At 40.5% G+C, this 17,550-nt stretch overlaps 1 protein-coding gene across 1 annotated transcript; it reads right to left on the reverse strand.

The window, feature by feature from the left end:
* Positions 1-1,227: 1,227 nt before the first annotated feature.
* On the reverse strand, positions 1,228-17,035 carry unc119a1 (unc-119 lipid binding chaperone a1). The gene is made up of 5 exons (XM_079166682.1): positions 16,865-17,035; positions 3,560-3,670; positions 3,361-3,451; positions 2,304-2,476; positions 1,228-2,151 (listed from the first exon to the last, which is right to left on the reverse strand). The coding sequence occupies exons 1-5, from the start codon at positions 16,986-16,988 to the stop codon at positions 2,039-2,041; spliced, it is 612 nt and encodes a 203-aa protein (XP_079022808.1). The 5' UTR covers positions 16,989-17,035; the 3' UTR covers positions 1,228-2,038.
* Between the last annotated feature and the right edge of the window lie 515 nt (positions 17,036-17,550).

The following is a 17,550-nucleotide window of genomic DNA, read 5'->3' on the forward strand; positions in this document are numbered from 1 at the left end:
AACACATTCTGACCCGGTATTATTTACTTTGGTCCAATGCTCATTTTTACTGAATGGAGCGAGAACACACCATCGTGTAACTAAATGGAAGCTCCCCACGAGAGCCGAACACGCTGCCTAGGTACCAACATTCCCTCTGAAAGGTTTACAACAAAGCTTCAGGTGAGTGGCCCCACATCTCACACGCACCAAAACAAACCGGCACACGTGTTACGTGGCTCGCGCGAGAGGAGATTGCAGCGCGCACACAAACGACGTGTTTCGCGAGAAGCACTTTCACCGGGCAACGATGCAGGAATCAGGACAACATAGATGTCGCTGTCGCTTGTCAGTTCCAACAGTTATGAAACCCTGATTTATATAATCGTGGGTACTCATGTGTAAATAGCAATGCTTGCCTGAGTGAAGGTGGCAAGTTGTGTCGTGGCTAAACATGCAGTAAGACTGATGTCACAGAAGATGGCAGCAAAGACGCTTTGACAATGATGAGGAAATATCTTCTGATAATTAAAATGATATACAATGATTCCGCAACAGTCGCATCTTTTACTTTCTCAATGTATTGTAGTACTTTTGTCTCCTACATCAAGTAGCTTCATAGACACAAGAAGAACTACAATATAGACCAGCTGGACACTTTATTTACAGGCATTATTTAAATTACTCTTTCTAAACCAACCACTGTCTTTCTAAAGGTATTGTCGTAAACTAATTAAAGTGTGTTATGTTTATGTAAATCTGAACTAGGTTACTAGTTAATTGTGGAACCACACACACATTTTTTATCCAAGCAACTTTTTTTTTTTTCAGTCTTAAAACATGTATGGAAGGAATCTTTAATCATTGCTCTTAAATTGTTGGAAGATGGTACATTTCCAAACCTGTGTCTGAAAATCAGTAATAGCGTATTTGAGAAGATACTGTTTAGATTTAAACTATTGAATCAGGTTACATCATCATTTTGGAATAACTTTCCGTCTCACCAATAAAAGTCAGAGAAACAAGGCTGGCAACATAGATAAATTATAAACAAACACAATAACTGTTTACCTTACCTCTGGGTTGTATTTACTTATTTTGTCTGATTCTGGTTATTTGTCTATTATCTGCTCAACATGATTTTTACCGTTCTGTTTACATTCTTCCTTCAGTTTCATCTGTTGTGAAAAAACAAACAAACAATGGATATCAAGACTTCGAAAAAATATTTATTGCAGTGATGGAATTTCCGCTGTCAAAACTTGACATACTTCTTAATTTTATACTTAAAACATTCATCATAATTAAAGTATACACAGTGTTCAGTACTACAGGGAACGTACTGGATATCAAAATTGGTATGGGTTTTCTGACACTTCAAAGTGGCTATTTATTTAAAAAATACTCCTTAAGTAGGCTAGAAGTACTACATGGAAACTTACAACAAATGACACATTCACGTTGACAAAGTACACATTTCTGTTGGTCGTTCAAACGAACGATGACAGAATGAATCATTCAGATGTGTGCTACTAGAAATTTAAGAAACTTCTGGAGTAAAAATGTAATGAGCTTCCTATACAAACTATATAAATGTACATCTGAATGGATTAATTATTATTACACTTTTCTAGGGTAACTTATTTTCTCTGTATGTCTCATGGTGTGTCTCTGACTCACTGTCGCCTTTCGCTCTTCATTTTTTAAAAACACACAAAATGTGACGTCTTGCTGATGATCAAGTGGAACCCACATATACAGACTGAAATCAACAGTATGTACTGACACTTAGCTGCCCACACACTCGCTCACACACATTGATGTAAAATGATGATAAAACTGGCAGAATTCGATGTTCCTGCAAAGAGGCAAAGGGAGAAATCTATTGGTCTGGCAGCTGAATACCTGAATGGGAAATAATGCAGTTAACAGAAGGGAGACAAGAGCGTTTAATGCCAGTGAATTGTCCATCAGTTCATCTGTTTCTGGTCCTGAAGTGGTACATGTCATGTAAAATATCTAGACTATAGGGAGGAGTGAAAGGTGGAGGGTGGTCTTCCTATGGCCCCCCACTGTAGGAATAGTCTGCCTTGTTGTGCATCACCAGCTTGTTGTCCACAAAGTAGAAGCTGTCAGACTGCGTCTCATAAGGGTGCAGGATCATCTCACGCACTGAGAGAGAGAGAGAAAAGAAACACCCAACACTCCGGATTTTACATGATTAAATCCTGTTAGATCTTAGAATACGCCTCTGTGTGTGTGCGTTTGTCTCTTGTTCTCACGTGTGTGTTGCAGCATTATGTGTGTGTGTGTGTGACACTCACTGATTTCCTCAGACAGCGCGGGGAATTCGTAGATGTGCTCGCATGTGTTCTTGCTGCTGGGCATGCAGAAGCCGAACTCGAAGTCAAAGCTCTTGAGCAGCTGATCGCGGAAGTAGTGTCTCTCGATCATGCGGAAGTTGTTGATTGGTGTGTCTCCCACTGTGAACTCCACTCTGCAGAAACACAGGGAGGACATTTATTCACCAACCTGGAAGCAAATGAGAAACTCTGGGGACTGCTCAAAGGTCAGGTAACCTTAGTTAGTTCCAGTTTATTTCAACTATAGGGCCTTATTTATGTAGTTTTGGCCTTAACGGTTATAATAACATCATATTTACAAAAATAATTGCTAACATATGGGAACATCATTACAACAAAGTCAATCAGTTCATCAATTAAACAGGTTGTTATTGGCGATTTCACAGACGTCTACATCCCGTCCAGAGTGATGATTGGTCAGGGCGAAACCAACTTTTAATTAAATGTTTTGTGCTTTTCTTCTTTGTTGGTCTAATGAAAAAAGTCTGCTACTTGGACTGTGGTAGTCTGTGGGAATATATCCGTGGGATCATGAAAATACACATACAAGTTGGTTGAGTGTTTTTGCACGATTGCCAAAGAAGGAAGATGACTATGAAAATAAAACCCAAATTGTAAACAGAATTGTCTTTCAAAAAATGTTACCTTTTTTTGAGGTGCTGTGCTAAATATAACGCAACACCTCTTTCGTTATATGGTTCACAAAGCACATAGTATCTAACATACATTGATCTTTTTTCTTTATATATACCTAGATTATCAAAATGAGTCTGTTTGTTGGACTGATGAACACAACTCAGAAGCACTGACAGCTATTTGGTGCCTGACTCAGCAGGTGGGCTCGGCTGCTCTGTATGTTCACACTTCTCATCGTCAGCCTGCCGTCCCACACTGATGCCCACACACCTCCCACAGCCGGTATGGGTCTTCTGTCTGTGCAGCAGGGTTGATCAGCTTTTACGGAAACACGTCTCTTGCTCTCTCACAGCCTTCAAAGACACACTCATTGTCAACTTACGTGGCTCCGACCTGCCGCAACTGCAGGAAGGCTGGGGTGAACTGGTATCGGACAAAGCGGCCGGCGTTGGGGTCACATTGCTTTTTGCCTTCTGCGAAACAAGAGACATTTAAAGTCCCATTACAAAATGGGGGCATTCAGATGTTTGTGGATCTGTTTTATAATATATGTTACTTGGTTTCTATTGTTCGGAACTGACCTGTTGGAGGTTTAGTAATCTCAAACAAGACCGTCCCTGTTTCCATGTCCCGGATCTTAAACCTGGTGAAGTCGATCATGTGGACGTTTTCTTCTGGAGAACAAAGATAATCTGAAAAAGAGAGAAAAGACCCTTGAGACATTTATTCTCAACATCTATTTCTTCTCTTTTCATGGTGTCACTGTGAAAGAAGGCAAACCTTTCATGTCAGGCAGCAAGCTGTCAATTAATGAGAAATTGTCACCTCTGTAGTTCTCTGCCAAGATACAGTAATATCTGTTGTTACGAGCAAGTCTGAACTGATCCCAGTCATAAGCCTGCTGCTTACTGAATGCATTCTACTGAACTGTTTTTGGATGCTCACCTTGGATTTTACACATCAGATCTGTGCCAAGGCATGACATACCCTGTCAGACATGTTGTGAATTGTGGAGCCACAATACACATTGTTAATGTGTGTACTACTTGTTTTATGTCTCTAAAGTAGTTACAGCGTATGTTATGTCCTGAGGTTACTGTTTTCTTTTATGTAAGTTTGATTCATTTGATTTAGAGTGCCTGTTGGAGATTGAAATCACAATAGTATCAAATAGAGCATGAAAAAGACACAAGACATAACACACACACACCTCCTTATTATAATAGTGTTGACTGAACAGGCTGCTGTTCTTTTTGCATTCACAGTCATTGTTACTTTTCTGGTCTTTGTTTGCATTGAACAGCAGGACCGTCAACTTGACTGAACACAAGGCCACTGAAAGAAAGAAACCCAAGTAGCTAAGTAGGGTGATTGATTTGGTCATGATTGCACTGTGTGTGTGTGTGTGTGTGTGTGTGTGTGTGTGTGTGTGTGTGTGTGTGTGTGTGTGTGTGTGTGCGCGTGTGTGTGTGTGTGTGCATGTGAGACACCCCCCTTCCAACACGGCAGGATTAGACCTAAGAGGCTTATTGTGTTTTACCATCACATGGACCGGCTGGTTGAGTGGGGAGTGTATCTCTCTCTCTCACACCCCCACACACACACCTAGACACATCACACACACACACACACACACACACACACACACACACACACCTACACACACACACACACACACACACACACGCTTACTATCTTATTAGGGTTATGGTAAGGACAGTTATAATTAGTGGTCTATATGTTGCAAAAGGGATGAAGGGTCTTTCTTACTGACGACTTCATGCAACAGATTTAAAATTACTAAGGTCAATGGAGGTCAAAGTGAATAAGATACACACACATGAAAGCATCCGTGTGTCTGCGCATACACAAACTCTGCATCCTCTACTGTTTTGAGAGGGTTAGAGAGCAGATGGGTCAAACAAGCTTTAGCCACCTGCCTGCAGGTATTTATAGTCAAGTACAGTACCTCATACCTGACACCTTGTCTAAAAATACCCCTCTTGTGAAACTGTGACTATTTAGAGTTTATTGTTGAAAGGAACCGTGTGTAACATTTAGGGGGATTAATTGGCAGCAATGGAATATAATATTCATAACTATGTTTTAATTAGTGTATAATCACCTGGAACTAAGAATCTTTATGTTTTTCTTAGCTTACAAAAAGCGATTTATATCTACAAAGCCTTTTGCTTAAGCAGGTAGCTCGCTTGCTTTTTCTAGGGATGCGCTCCGAAACCCGGTATTAAACAGGCCCGGTGCTAAATTACCGGAGTTTTGATAAGCTCTGATGTTTCTGGTGTTTTCATTAGTACTTTTGTGATGTTTTGATGTCGTTTATTGTCACGCTGCAGCGGGAATTTGCTCTGCTCTCTCTGTCAAGCTGAGTTCCTCCGACTACACACACGCATAGACACAAACACACACACGAAGCGCAAGCAGATAGCTCGCTGTGGTGAAGTGAACCAGGTCGAGTCGAGTTGACTGCAACTACGCATGTTACTGTACGTGCAATACAATATTTGCGAGCAAAAAGACAATACTTTATCAATACATCTGTGCAACAAGGACAGACAATGTAAACAAAAGTGAAACCTAATTCATCGTCCACCATCAGTATGTTTACACAAGCACAGCAGGCAAGATCGGCCAAGATCGTTTTTTACTTTTTTTTGGTGAACTTCTCTGCTTACTGAGATAAAACATCCAGGAGGACAGAGGAAGGAGGGATGACTGATACTGACTGATATCTGTGTTTTTTCATTCTTTATAAACTTATAAAAGTGAAAAATGATCTAAATGAATAACGTTATGTCATCTCTTTGATTATCATAATTGTCATGTCTTTCGCGAGATTTGAAAAACGACATTAACTTTGACATGCAGCCCCCCAATATTTGAATATCCCCAGTTAGTCATGTCAAGAACTAATCAGCAAAAACTATAGACTGGTAGTTAGCTGTGTACATGTTGATGGGAAGGATGTTTTTATTAAGCATGTGTGCAGAAAACACATATATACGTGTGTGTGTGTGTGTGTGTGTGTGTGTGTGTGTGTAGTTTATATACACTTGAAGCTGTTGCATCTCTCTGCACATGCATTGCAGAATGCACTGGGCTTGTCTCTGCTGTTGGTTTTATGTTACCTTACTGTATGTGAGTGGAGTGTTTCCACGATGAACAACACAAGACTGGTCAAGATGTTTCCATGTTAAGCTGCTCTGGCTCAAAAACGCAAAGTCTCTTTATATTGCCTCCCAAACTACAGTGAAAAGGTTAGAGAGCTGCTGTTTGATGCAGTGCCCTCTGGTGCCGCTAGTTCATTTGGTGTGGGACGCTTATCTGCTCTGAGAATATTACTTTCAGCCTACAGTTTGTAGGCTGCGATTGTGCTTTTTCTAAAGGAACAGCAAGGAAACACTTTCACATACTATTTATAGAGCACTTTCATACTAATGCACAGTCAGTGTTAAAATAGTCCTTATTCCTGCTTTGTTTTTGTAATATGTTATATTGATATGTTCGTCTGTGTGTAATACTGTACTGCTGACACTGAACTGAGCCTTGTTATCATGCAGTACAAAAACAGAATACCTTGTCGTGTGGTCTTTCCCAAGCAATGTCTACATTGTCATCTGATAAATAAAGGGTTAATTAATAGGATTAGTAACGTATTAATAACAGCTGTAGGATTTCGTAATTACAATTATAATTAAGCTCATAACTGTCCATATCTGATCTTAAAGGCTGCAACATAATTACTACATATAACACAATTTTCTGAAGATATTTGTCTGTTTTTCCTCAATGGACAAAAAACACACCATAACCATCTTACTAATAATCATTTTCTATTATTATTAACATGGTTAAAAACCTTCTGAAGGCACCAATGTTCATCCCCAAACTATAATCACATTATATCAATACATCAATTGAAGTAATTGGTATAAAAAACTCTTTCTTTACCCTCATTGTCAAGTCCAGTATAAGGACTGGAGTAAGTGAGGAAAAAAGCGTTCACCGAGCAGCTCTCTTTGTGGGCAGATTAGCAATAGATGTTTTTTGTGAATCAGAGGTGGCTACTTGCCAGACATGCTGAGGAAGACAGATGGAGCATTTCATCTGATACCTCAGCCAGTGAAGTCTCTTTCACCCAGTCCAGTACAAGTAATCACACATAACCATGTCACTCCCACAGTCGTATCAAACCCAGAGCACGGTAGCAGAGACTACACCTCTTTGATTTCATAGCCTCCGCTCATGGAGCAGCTTGACTGATGACGACCGACTACAGTTCTTTCAGAGATTTGTAGGAGTAGTAATAAAAGGTACTTTCAGATGCCCACTGTTCGGTGAGAACATCATAAAGTGTGAGCTATGGAGGGGTGAAAAGGCAATTCAATAGTTTGTTCTCTTGAATATCTTGCAGAGCTACTTCCTTGTTGAACTTTGAACACAAAACACACACACTGAACGATGAGAGTCATTTTCAATTTGTGAGAGACAGACAATTGGGAGAGAGAGAGAGAGAAACGTGGTGACGGAGGATTTGAGGAATACAATTATACAACTTTTTGACTGTATCTGATGAAGGTAGCTTCTGTTACAGGCTGAAGTTTGTCTTTTTTTTTATTGATGAACCAGGGCCTTGTTTCATAGCAATAACAATGTCTGGGCACATAACCCCCGGTAGAACCACACATTGTTGTTTTGACACTTTGGTTGTTGTGCGGATTAATCAAAAGAGATATAACGTGTTAATTAGTGAGCTTTAGAGATGCTGGTAGGCAGATTGTATTTCTTTTGGTCAGAGCTTCCACTTCCACTTGGCTCCAACTGGATTTTCATCGTACAGACATGAGAGTGATATCTATCTTATCGTCTAACTCTCAGCAAGAAATTGAACAAGTGTATGTCCCAAAATGTTGAACGATTCCTTTAACCATTCACATTTACTCCAATACAACTATCAGTGGTGTTGTCATTATTCTTCTGATAAGAAAGGTTAGTGTTGGAAGGATCTTTCCTTGCTATAAGACAAAGGCGTAAGCAAAGTCCAACCAAACTATTAAAATTACTATAAAAAAATCTGTTAACTGCTATTTCCCTATTGCATGAATCACCTTATCTTGATGATTTACATGTTCATATTTCAGTTCTTTCTTTATTCTTTCCTTCTCTTTTTTCCCCGACGCACACACACACACGCACGCACGCACGCACACACGCACGCACACACACATGAAGTGCTCCACTTCACTTCCTTCAACACCGTCACCTAGCAACGCTCCTTCTGATAGTGTGCCAGCTCTATTAGCCCGTCTTTTTCCTTCCCCTCATCCACCTGGCTGCTCCGCAACAACAAGGTGCAGCAGTGAATCAAAGGAGAGTATCTTAGGTAAGGCATCAGAGGTATGCAAATTAAATGTGTCACGTCCGATGAAGGTATATACCTGAAGCCTCCTCTTATAGCCCGAAGGCCTCCTTTTGCCAGATTTCACAAGCTTGAAGCACAGGGGGCATCAGTATGTGCAGATCGGTGTGTGCGAACAGTGACTTCAATTGCAATTTAACATGATGGATTACAATACGCTTTCTTGTCCCCGTGGGGAAACACGTCATTGACTCCCAGCACAGGTGATCTACCAAAATTACATACAGGACTTTCTACATTCATCTTATCGTGATTTCCATGTACTTAGTTTAATGTTTTTAGCCTTGCAGTGTTTTTTCTAACAGCCAATCTCATCTAGGCATTAGTCATAGACCCAAAGACCGACAGCAGATTCTTGTGAAACATAATCATTTTCATTCTACTGAAATACATAGAGTCTTGAAAAGATCCCTCTGGCTGCAGCCCCTCTAAAGAGAGTAAAATTAGCACCAAGTCTTGAGTCAAGCTGTGTTCCTGTGTTCAGATACAAAGAGCCTGTCTGACACCAAAGTGGCACTCATAAAGAGCAAGCGAGCTGCCATTTATAGCTCCTTAATCCTCAAGATTAGCCCGGAGTTACAGACTCTCAGCACAGGGATTGACTTCACATGCCATATTCTTTCCATTTGACCCTGTGGTCTCCGATCAATGCAAAGACTGTGTGTTAAATTAATCCCAGAACATGAGGAAGAACAATGCAGGCATGTTTACTTGTCTTCATGTTGAAATAATCCAAAGCCAAAGGCAGCAAGGGACATTAGTGTTACACCTTGATGTTCACATCACGATGTACAGTGCACCTGTGCATGGCAGGCCGTTACATGTCTCTCCTTTAATAGCACCTATAGGCAAACTGGCAAACGCTGAGGTTCGTGGAGAGGTTGCGTTCAGAGCAGCTGAATGCAGATGAGATTCTTTCCTCTTATCTTTCTCCGGCCTGCATCAGAAAAATAAAAACGTATCTGAGAGAGTTTTTTGAGGACAAATATTGTGATCTGAGGCTCCCTGAACCATGAAGACAAGAAAAAACAATGTTCGACATTTTGGGATATGCTAACTCACTTTCTTGCCGATAGTTAGAAGAGTAGCTCTAGACAACTCTAATGTTTGTACGGTGATATGAATCTACGGCCTGGAAACGGTTAGCTTAGCTTAGCATAAAGCCTGCAAACAGGGCGAAACAGCTGGCCTGGCTCCGCCTGAAGGTAACAAAATCGGCCTACTGGCACCTCTAAACCTCACTCATTATCAAATAAACAAGACATATTTATTAGTGAGCTTGAGAAGTGCTGGTAGGCATATGTCAGTCTGTCTCAGACGTGAAAGATAAGATCTTCTCATCTAACTCTTAAAGTCAATTAGAATCCTTTGTCGTGTTGGACACACAAATGTCCAGGTTCAACAGAAACATATTTTAATAAAAGTTGGTGTATAAACAAGGTCAGGGTGGGATGGGCAACCCAGCAAACAACAGGATACGCTGATACATCTTATAAATATGTTTCAGATCAGCCTTGTATCACACTTGCAGAAACACACAATGCTACATGTTTAGCGTTGCGAAACGATCGCTTAGGTTTAGACATAATGTACTAGATTAGAAGATCGATACAATCCTATAGAGAGTTCTCATCTAGTGTTACAGTGACTCTGTAAAGTAAATAAGTGTATTTCCTCAAATTTTAATACGTTGTCCTTCAAGGGATTATGTTAAAATGGTTTTGTAAAATCACTAGAAAACTTAAGTTTTCCACTGCTGAGGAAGATTTGGGCTCAAATACTTCAAGGACCGGTAGGTTTTATAATCATCCGACTATTGGTTTGTATGTACTGTGCAGCCAGTGCATAAATGTAACTAAGGCTACAGCCACACTACTACGCTTCCATCTTCTATGGTTTACGCCCAGCGTCCACACTACTGCGGAGTTTTAAACCCCAAAAAACGGAGGGGTTTGAATAAAGCTACCGAAGCCGTGTTAATTTGAAAACTCTGGTGTTATGACGTAGTGTGGACAGAGAAACCGGGGACCTTTGAAAACGATGACGTACACACCCTCGGTCGCTACTTGATTAGGTCTTTGGAGTCAAGCCGTCGGATGGGAAAAAAACCCAGCCTTGATTACCGCTCGACTACCAGTGGTTAATTCTACATGGATTATGGATCACAGACGTTGCTGACCTTGTTGTCTAAACTAGCAGCTGTTGTGCAGATACATTTAGCATTTTATAATTCTACTGCTACCGACATGCAGAGGAAGCAACTGTTATTGGAGCAATTAGCGAGCTGTGTGTCTAGTAGCATTATCAGCACTATAGAGCGGACGTTTAAAGTCCCGCTTTGAAAAGGGCGACGGACACAAAACGGAGGACTTTCCTTTTCTCATCAGTGTTTTGTTCTGCACAACTATTGTGAAGTTTGCGAAGCGGAGCAATTGTGGCTAAGTGGAGAGCAGGGCTGTCCTTCAATCAGAGGATCGGTGGTTCGAGCTCCGGCTCTGCTAGTCGCATGTCAATGTGTCCTTGAGCAAGACACTTAACCCCAAAATTCCTCCCGTAGCTGTGCCTACACTGTAGAAATGTGAATTCTAAGTCACTTTGGATAAAAGCGTCTGCTAAATGACTGTAATGTAAGTTCACAAAGAAACTGTAAACGACCAAAAGCATAAATGCTCTCCAGTGGGACAGAGAATTCAGCCACTGGCAGACAACAATGGAAACGAGTGAGGGAAGAGTGTTGACCATATTTATGGACCCATAATCTTGTAAACTTTGATTTGTAAGTGTTAAAGTAAATGCGATGTGAGAGAGAGATAGAGCAAGACCTGCAGCCTTGTAACTAAGTTGGAAAAATAAACTTGTTTTTTTCTGTTTGAGAGGAAGATCTTAAGTATCAAGCCTGACCTGTTGTTACTCGTATAGTTTTATAATATTATAGTAAAATAACTGTTGTATTTTCTTTAACTAAGCAACCAATCTACTTCCTATTTATACCAGCACCTGCATGCCCAGTGTACGTGAATAGTCATGGGATTTTTGTTTTGAGGCATGTTAGTATGGACGGAAATCAGTTCTAAAACGATGCTGAAATAAAACAGAAACGAACAAGAAGTGTCTTATCTTCAGGTGATCAACATGACACCACTTCATTACAGAGTAACCTCTCTCTCACCAAGCACAGAGACACACAAACACACACACTTATATTTAGGGGATTAATGATTTGTCTTCCTCCCTCTATGGGCATGATCTAAAAAGAGAAAAAGCCTTGTCACCAGTAAAAGTTTATACTCAGGATGTTCTGAGAAAGAAGCCCATAAAAGAGTTTCATTGACATTAAAGCATCGAACAACAAGAAATGCATTGATGGTGTTTCACCAAACAAAATTTTGCATTTGAGTTATTTTGAAAAAAATAAATACAAATCAATCAATCAACGATGCATATTCAGTAAAATACAGTAGATTATTGTAATATTTGTGAATGAAATGCTTTTTTCTATAGAAATCTCATGCAAAAGTCACCCTGCAAACAAATGTAAATGTGTGATTCAAGCTATTACTGCCTGTCCAATGAGCGCCCACTCTCACCCCTTCTGTTCAACAGGTCAAGGGAAGCAACTACAGCATATCAGCTGCTCTAATTTCTCTCTTTTGTGCACAACCAAGACCCAAAAAAGAGTGTTGAGATGAATATTATAATTGGGTACAGAGTACATTTATGTATAAATTAACACCTATAGATAAAGTCAGTGTTGGAGTACTTGAGATCGATCTTGGCCTCGAGACCGATCACAAGACCACTTTTTAAAGATCTCAAACTCGTATGGAACCAGTGAAGATGGGTCACAAGAAGACGTTTTTTTAACAATGTTAAGCTTGGATCATAATTATGTACTTATGTAAATCCTGTTGGCTGACACGCTGTTGTTATAATGTGCAAGCCATTGAAAATCCACTTCTGCCATGTAAGAGGCATATCGTCCATGATCATGGGATCATTGGACTGTGGAGAAATGTATGCTGGTGCTCTCTGTGACGAGGTCTTTAGGATTATTTACCTCTTATCGGTACAAAGAGGGTCTTCTTTGCATGTCGGTCTGTGCTAATGAGATTTAGTGCCAAAACCTGAAGGAATAGAGGTAGCTTAATAGATATGGAAGGTGTTAAGTGCATATTTTTACATTTTGTCAATTAAAATCACAAATGCACACAATTAGCAGTGTAGGACTTTCACACAGAGCTTCAGCCAGAAATATCAGCACCAGCCAGTAATCACTGAGTTATTGGTATTGATCAATAACCCGATAAAACTCTAAAGGACAATCTTACATAATGCACCTTGAACGTGATAAATGGACGGATATTGAGTTAATTTGATCCCGAGTGTGTCAACAACTGCCCGATTCAAAGAGAAAGAGGAAGCACAAATAAAAGACAGTTCATGAGATTGTGTTGATTACTGATGTGGATGCAGCAAGCCATCGCTCTCCATGTCAGATCACCATGAAAGAGTAACCTTGTGACAGCTGTGCCAGGCAGATTAGGAGCCGGCTGCACCAATCAATTTTAATTAAAGCTGTATCCATTGTGTTGGCAGACATCACAGAGCGGAATCCCCCGCCCAACGTAGATAAAGCACTGCTCTGTGTCGCAGAGTTATTAAGACCAAATAATTGATCACCCATTAGTGTATAAGGAACCGGGCTCTGCTGACTAAATCATTAGGATGGGGCAAAAGTACGCATCAATGTTGATTCTTTGAGTCAGGATCAAGAGAGGTAGAGCCTATACATCCCCGAAGAAACCGTAATGGGGTTTGAGAGTTTTTTTAACAGTTCACTTTTGAAACTGAAAATCAAACAAGCACATCCACTTCAGGATTCAAACTTCTCCCCTAAGTTCTCTTTTTCCACTTTACATACAACTACAACTACACTTTCCATTTGTACGAGTGCAACTCCGTGAATGCCTTTGACAAGCAAACTGTTCACCATCAGCCTAAAACAGCAGGCCTTTCATCCAACCTTTGTGTGTCCAGTCAGAACAGGTATGAACAGGCTTGTCATGAAAGCGTCACCGTATCGTCTTCTCTACCCCAAAACCTGCACATTAAAGGACAGATTCACAATTTTTCAAGTGTGTCAGATTGACATTGATTTTTCTTTTTTGCCTTCACTCTAATGCACTTCCAATGTCATTGAAGAGGGACAAAATGTACAGTCCTAAAGTGCTACAATGTATATAAAAATGTATGTCAAGATCCTGGCATTTGGTTTTAGTGTTTCCTGTTTTATTTTGATAAGTTCACTCCTTATGTGTCATGTTTGGTTTTACTTCCGGTCTTGGTGTGTTTTGATTGTCTGCCCCGCTCTGATTAGCTTCCTCTGATCCTTGGTTTAAACCTTCCTGTCTTTGTGTATTTAGTCTGTGTTTTCCTTGTTGCAGTGTCTTTCTCAGAAAGTAGTGTTCTAGCCGTTATTTCCTAGATTGTCCTTGTTTGGCTCCTTCTCCTGCTACCTGCAATCAGGACAAGTTAATGTGCAACTTTGGCAGCATGATAGTTGGACAATCCTGTCTGAGTAGCCTATTATAAACCATTGTACAGTCTTGGTACACCTTTAAACGCATTAATCTGTTATTCAAACTGGACTTCCTGGATCTTATTTCACTGTGTCACCGGTAACAACACGTCCTCACCAACGTTGTGACCCCTGCGTATTGTTTTAATAAATGTATCTGGAGCTCCGAGGTTGCTATAATCCAACTGAAGAGTGTATCTCTTAAATTCATGGTTCACATTTAAAAACTTTTTGCAGTCAAATTGAAAGACTAAAGAGCATTTCCAGTAAGAGGCATGTTTTCATATTTTATCAACAGGAAATCCTGCCCTGAGCACTTACATGGAAACACAATTAGACATGGTGGATTAGAGGTAAGTGGGTACAACAGAGATCTAAATAACAATTTCAGAAATGCACTGAACACAATAAAACAATAATAGGTTCAACAGCGGAGGTTTCTTCAAGAATTTATGTTGATTGTAATAAAGGATAATTCTATTTTACCCTTCTGCGGCCATCGGCAATTATAGTAATTATTGTTATGAGGAGGTTACAAGATGTCAACTATAAATGTAACGTTTATTCTGTAACAGCGGTATTTCTGTCTGCCTGCCTGCATATCATAAATCATCCTTCATGTAAACTGATAATGTGTCATTTTTCCCATCACAGCGGCGCTTCTCCGCTGCCTGGATTATATTTCTTCTCCTCTCCGCCTGTTTGACAATGAGGCGCTCTGCCTCGCTTATCAGCACTGAACCAGCATGACAGACTGGAGCTGGGCTGCCCCAAAATGGTGGCATTTACCTCCCAAAAGCACAACTGTAAAAGTAATTTACACTGCAGGGTGACGCATCTTCTGCTTCCCTCTTTTCACACCGCGAATTTCGTTCTCTTGCAGCAGAAAATAATAGCCTGAATTGTTCGGCACACGATGCTTTTCTCTGTGGTATGGTCTGTCGTTTAAAATGATTGGGCCGGAGAGACATTTTTGTGCCCTCATCACTGAACAGGAAACATGGAAGCAGATTCAAATGAATTTCTATAAACATCATCCAGCTTTCATTCAAATTAAGAGAAATGTCGTTGAGGGGTTACAAAAGCCATTCTTGACCATCAAGTATCTTTGAGAAAATACTTCACATATGATATCTTTCTTTTAAAATGTGCACCTGGCCTAGGGAACAAAACAACTGCATGTCTAATCCGACATCCACAATGTAAACAAACTCACTTACGCACCAGCTCCAGGGTCATTAATTACCTGAGGCTGCGTTCCAGCCCTCCTGACATAATCCAGATTACGTAGATGTCCGTGGAGAGCGGAGATTACTGCACCATCATGACTGGTTTAGGTATAATTGCACTGATGGAGCCCTTGAAATGCATTTCTGCTCAGGGGATACCCAATGAAAACAGAATTGATGGTCTGAGAGGAGATGAGAGCAAAGAGTTGATGTATAAATTTGAGGGGGTTTTGTGTTTGAGGGGTTCAGTTTTGACCCTAGACTTCACCGTCAATCAGTGCTATAAATATGAATTAATGAAAGTGAATGCAAATGTACCTTTTAGAAAACAAGAATACGTAATTATTTCTTTGTCTTGAGTTGTCAGTTCATTAAAAGACAAATTAATCAATTTGTGAGTGAAAGCAGGTTTCAAACCTGCTAATAATAGCGACAATAAGATTGCAAATATTTACACATTTTTCGAGATCTATTGTGAATTTTCTTCTTGCTATGTTTTTGAAAGTGTGGTTTAGGTAAGAAGTGAAGGAAACACTCAGAATATCATTAGATAAAAAAAGGCAAGGTCCATTATATTAACCCCCATTCACAGTTTCCAGTATGCTAAAAACTACACCTGTAATTAAGATTTTTAATTTTTATTTATTTGACAAACTAATATCAAGCTCAATAAATAACTTTCATGCTGATCATGAGACTTATGAAGTAGACTCAAATAATCACATTTCTTTCTTTGAACCACTGCCTCCGTAGTTTTGACTTCACGCCACCTCTGCAAACTGTATTTGTTTCACATTTCTATTTAAGTCCCAATCTTACCCTGAATCAAAACAGCAAGATCTTGACAGAAAATATTTTATCACTAGAAATAAAAATACAAAATACATATATTGTTACAAAATATTATACTTGTGAAATAGAATTTCAAAGTTTGTTAAACTCCTCCGACTTCACTCTGCTTGAAACCAGGCATAGTGGCCTTTAACAGTTTACCGCTGTCCTGTTTCCATGACATAATCTGGAAACAGTTTCCATAAAAAGGCTGATAGTATTCTTCTCCTGTATTTGTTCCACCTGACTACAGTCTGTGACAAGCTATAATCAGTGAATCACATCTCTGCCCACCTGTTACCTCTGAGCCACAGGTGTCTTGAGATGAGGATGAAGTAAGAGCCAGATTTATTTTTCAGCTGGATTTGAGAAGCACACCAGGAAGTGTTCAGTAACCTTCTCTCTCTTTCAATGCCTGCCACACACTCAGACACAGAGCAAACACTTACAATCACACATGCTAGTATTATTAGTAACAGGGAAGCTCAACATGCTACTTGTCCCATCTAAGGTCCAATCAAAACAGTAAATAAATCAAATAGTAGCCTGACACTGCTTATTGACTGTGATACACACCGGTTAAAAGTGATCAGTCTTGAGGCTACAGAGACTCTCTGTGTCGCTGTCCATGGTATCTGTGTCTAGTTCCTCCAGACAGTCAATACAAACCGTAAACGAACGCGGGGAATATGTTACATTATTAGAAATACAATGAACAAGGACGCAACAGCAAGCGGGTTGCACTAATCTCCTCTAAATGCAGACTAAGGCTTTAACTACTCTCCCCACCGTGCAAATTAAGGTTACTTACTCTTGGTGATCTTCTGCAGCCCGAGCACATCGTCGGGCGTTATTACGGTATTTTTGCGCAATTCTTCTTCAGTTGTCACCGGGATCCCCATGTTTGATGAGTTGCAGCCCTGCTGCACTTTCATGTCCAACAGAAGAGGGCTGTTCGGTGCGCAACCTGGCAGGAGCTGAGGCTTTCTAATGCTCTCGGCGTCGTCGCCGCAGGAGCCGATTTACTTGCGTCGCAGCCGTTAGTTGCGCGCTGGCTAATACGCCGCACAGCAAACAGGCTCGGTGCTGCTACAAGAATAACTCATTCTCCGTGCCTCCTCCCCTTCTCGATCCGGTAAAAGATAAAAATCAGCCCCTTAGCTCCCTCCCCTCCCGCGCCCAAGGCTCATCGGTTCTCTCACAAGCTACTTAATCCAAATCCTGTGGCTTTAAACCGACCAGTGGTGCGTGGCTGACAGTCTGCGCGCCTCGTCATCTGCTGATACACCAGAGCGTGCATTGCTGGGCTTTAGTCAGGAAGAGTAACCGATTACTCAATATGAGCTTCCACATCCGGTGAGGAAGAGGTTCACAGGGGTCAGAAATAACATGTCGAAATGACATTTTATTACCATTGTGTAAAAAGAGGTGGATGCTAAATCAGCAAACGACTGATAGGTTCACACCGTGCATTTTAGCTTCCCAGAACCTATAAGG

The sequence above is a fragment of the Pholis gunnellus genome (assembly GCF_910591455.1).
Source record: "Pholis gunnellus genome assembly, chromosome: 9".
In the NCBI taxonomy this organism is placed as follows: Eukaryota; Metazoa; Chordata; class Actinopteri; order Perciformes; family Pholidae; genus Pholis; species Pholis gunnellus.

Bases quoted from the DNA above. Each gene is read 5' to 3' on its own strand.
- unc119a1 (XM_079166682.1), bottom strand. From the start codon at position 16,988: ATGAAAGTGCAGCAGGGCTGCAACTCATCAAACATGGGGATCCCGGTG. The intron at 3,452-3,559 runs GTCAGTTCCGAA...CTTGTTTCGCAG, and splicing joins GATTACTAAACCTCCAACAG to AAGGCAAAAAGCAATGTGAC. The intron at 2,152-2,303 runs GTGAGTGTCACA...TCTCTCTCTCAG, and splicing joins CGCGCTGTCTGAGGAAATCA to TGCGTGAGATGATCCTGCAC.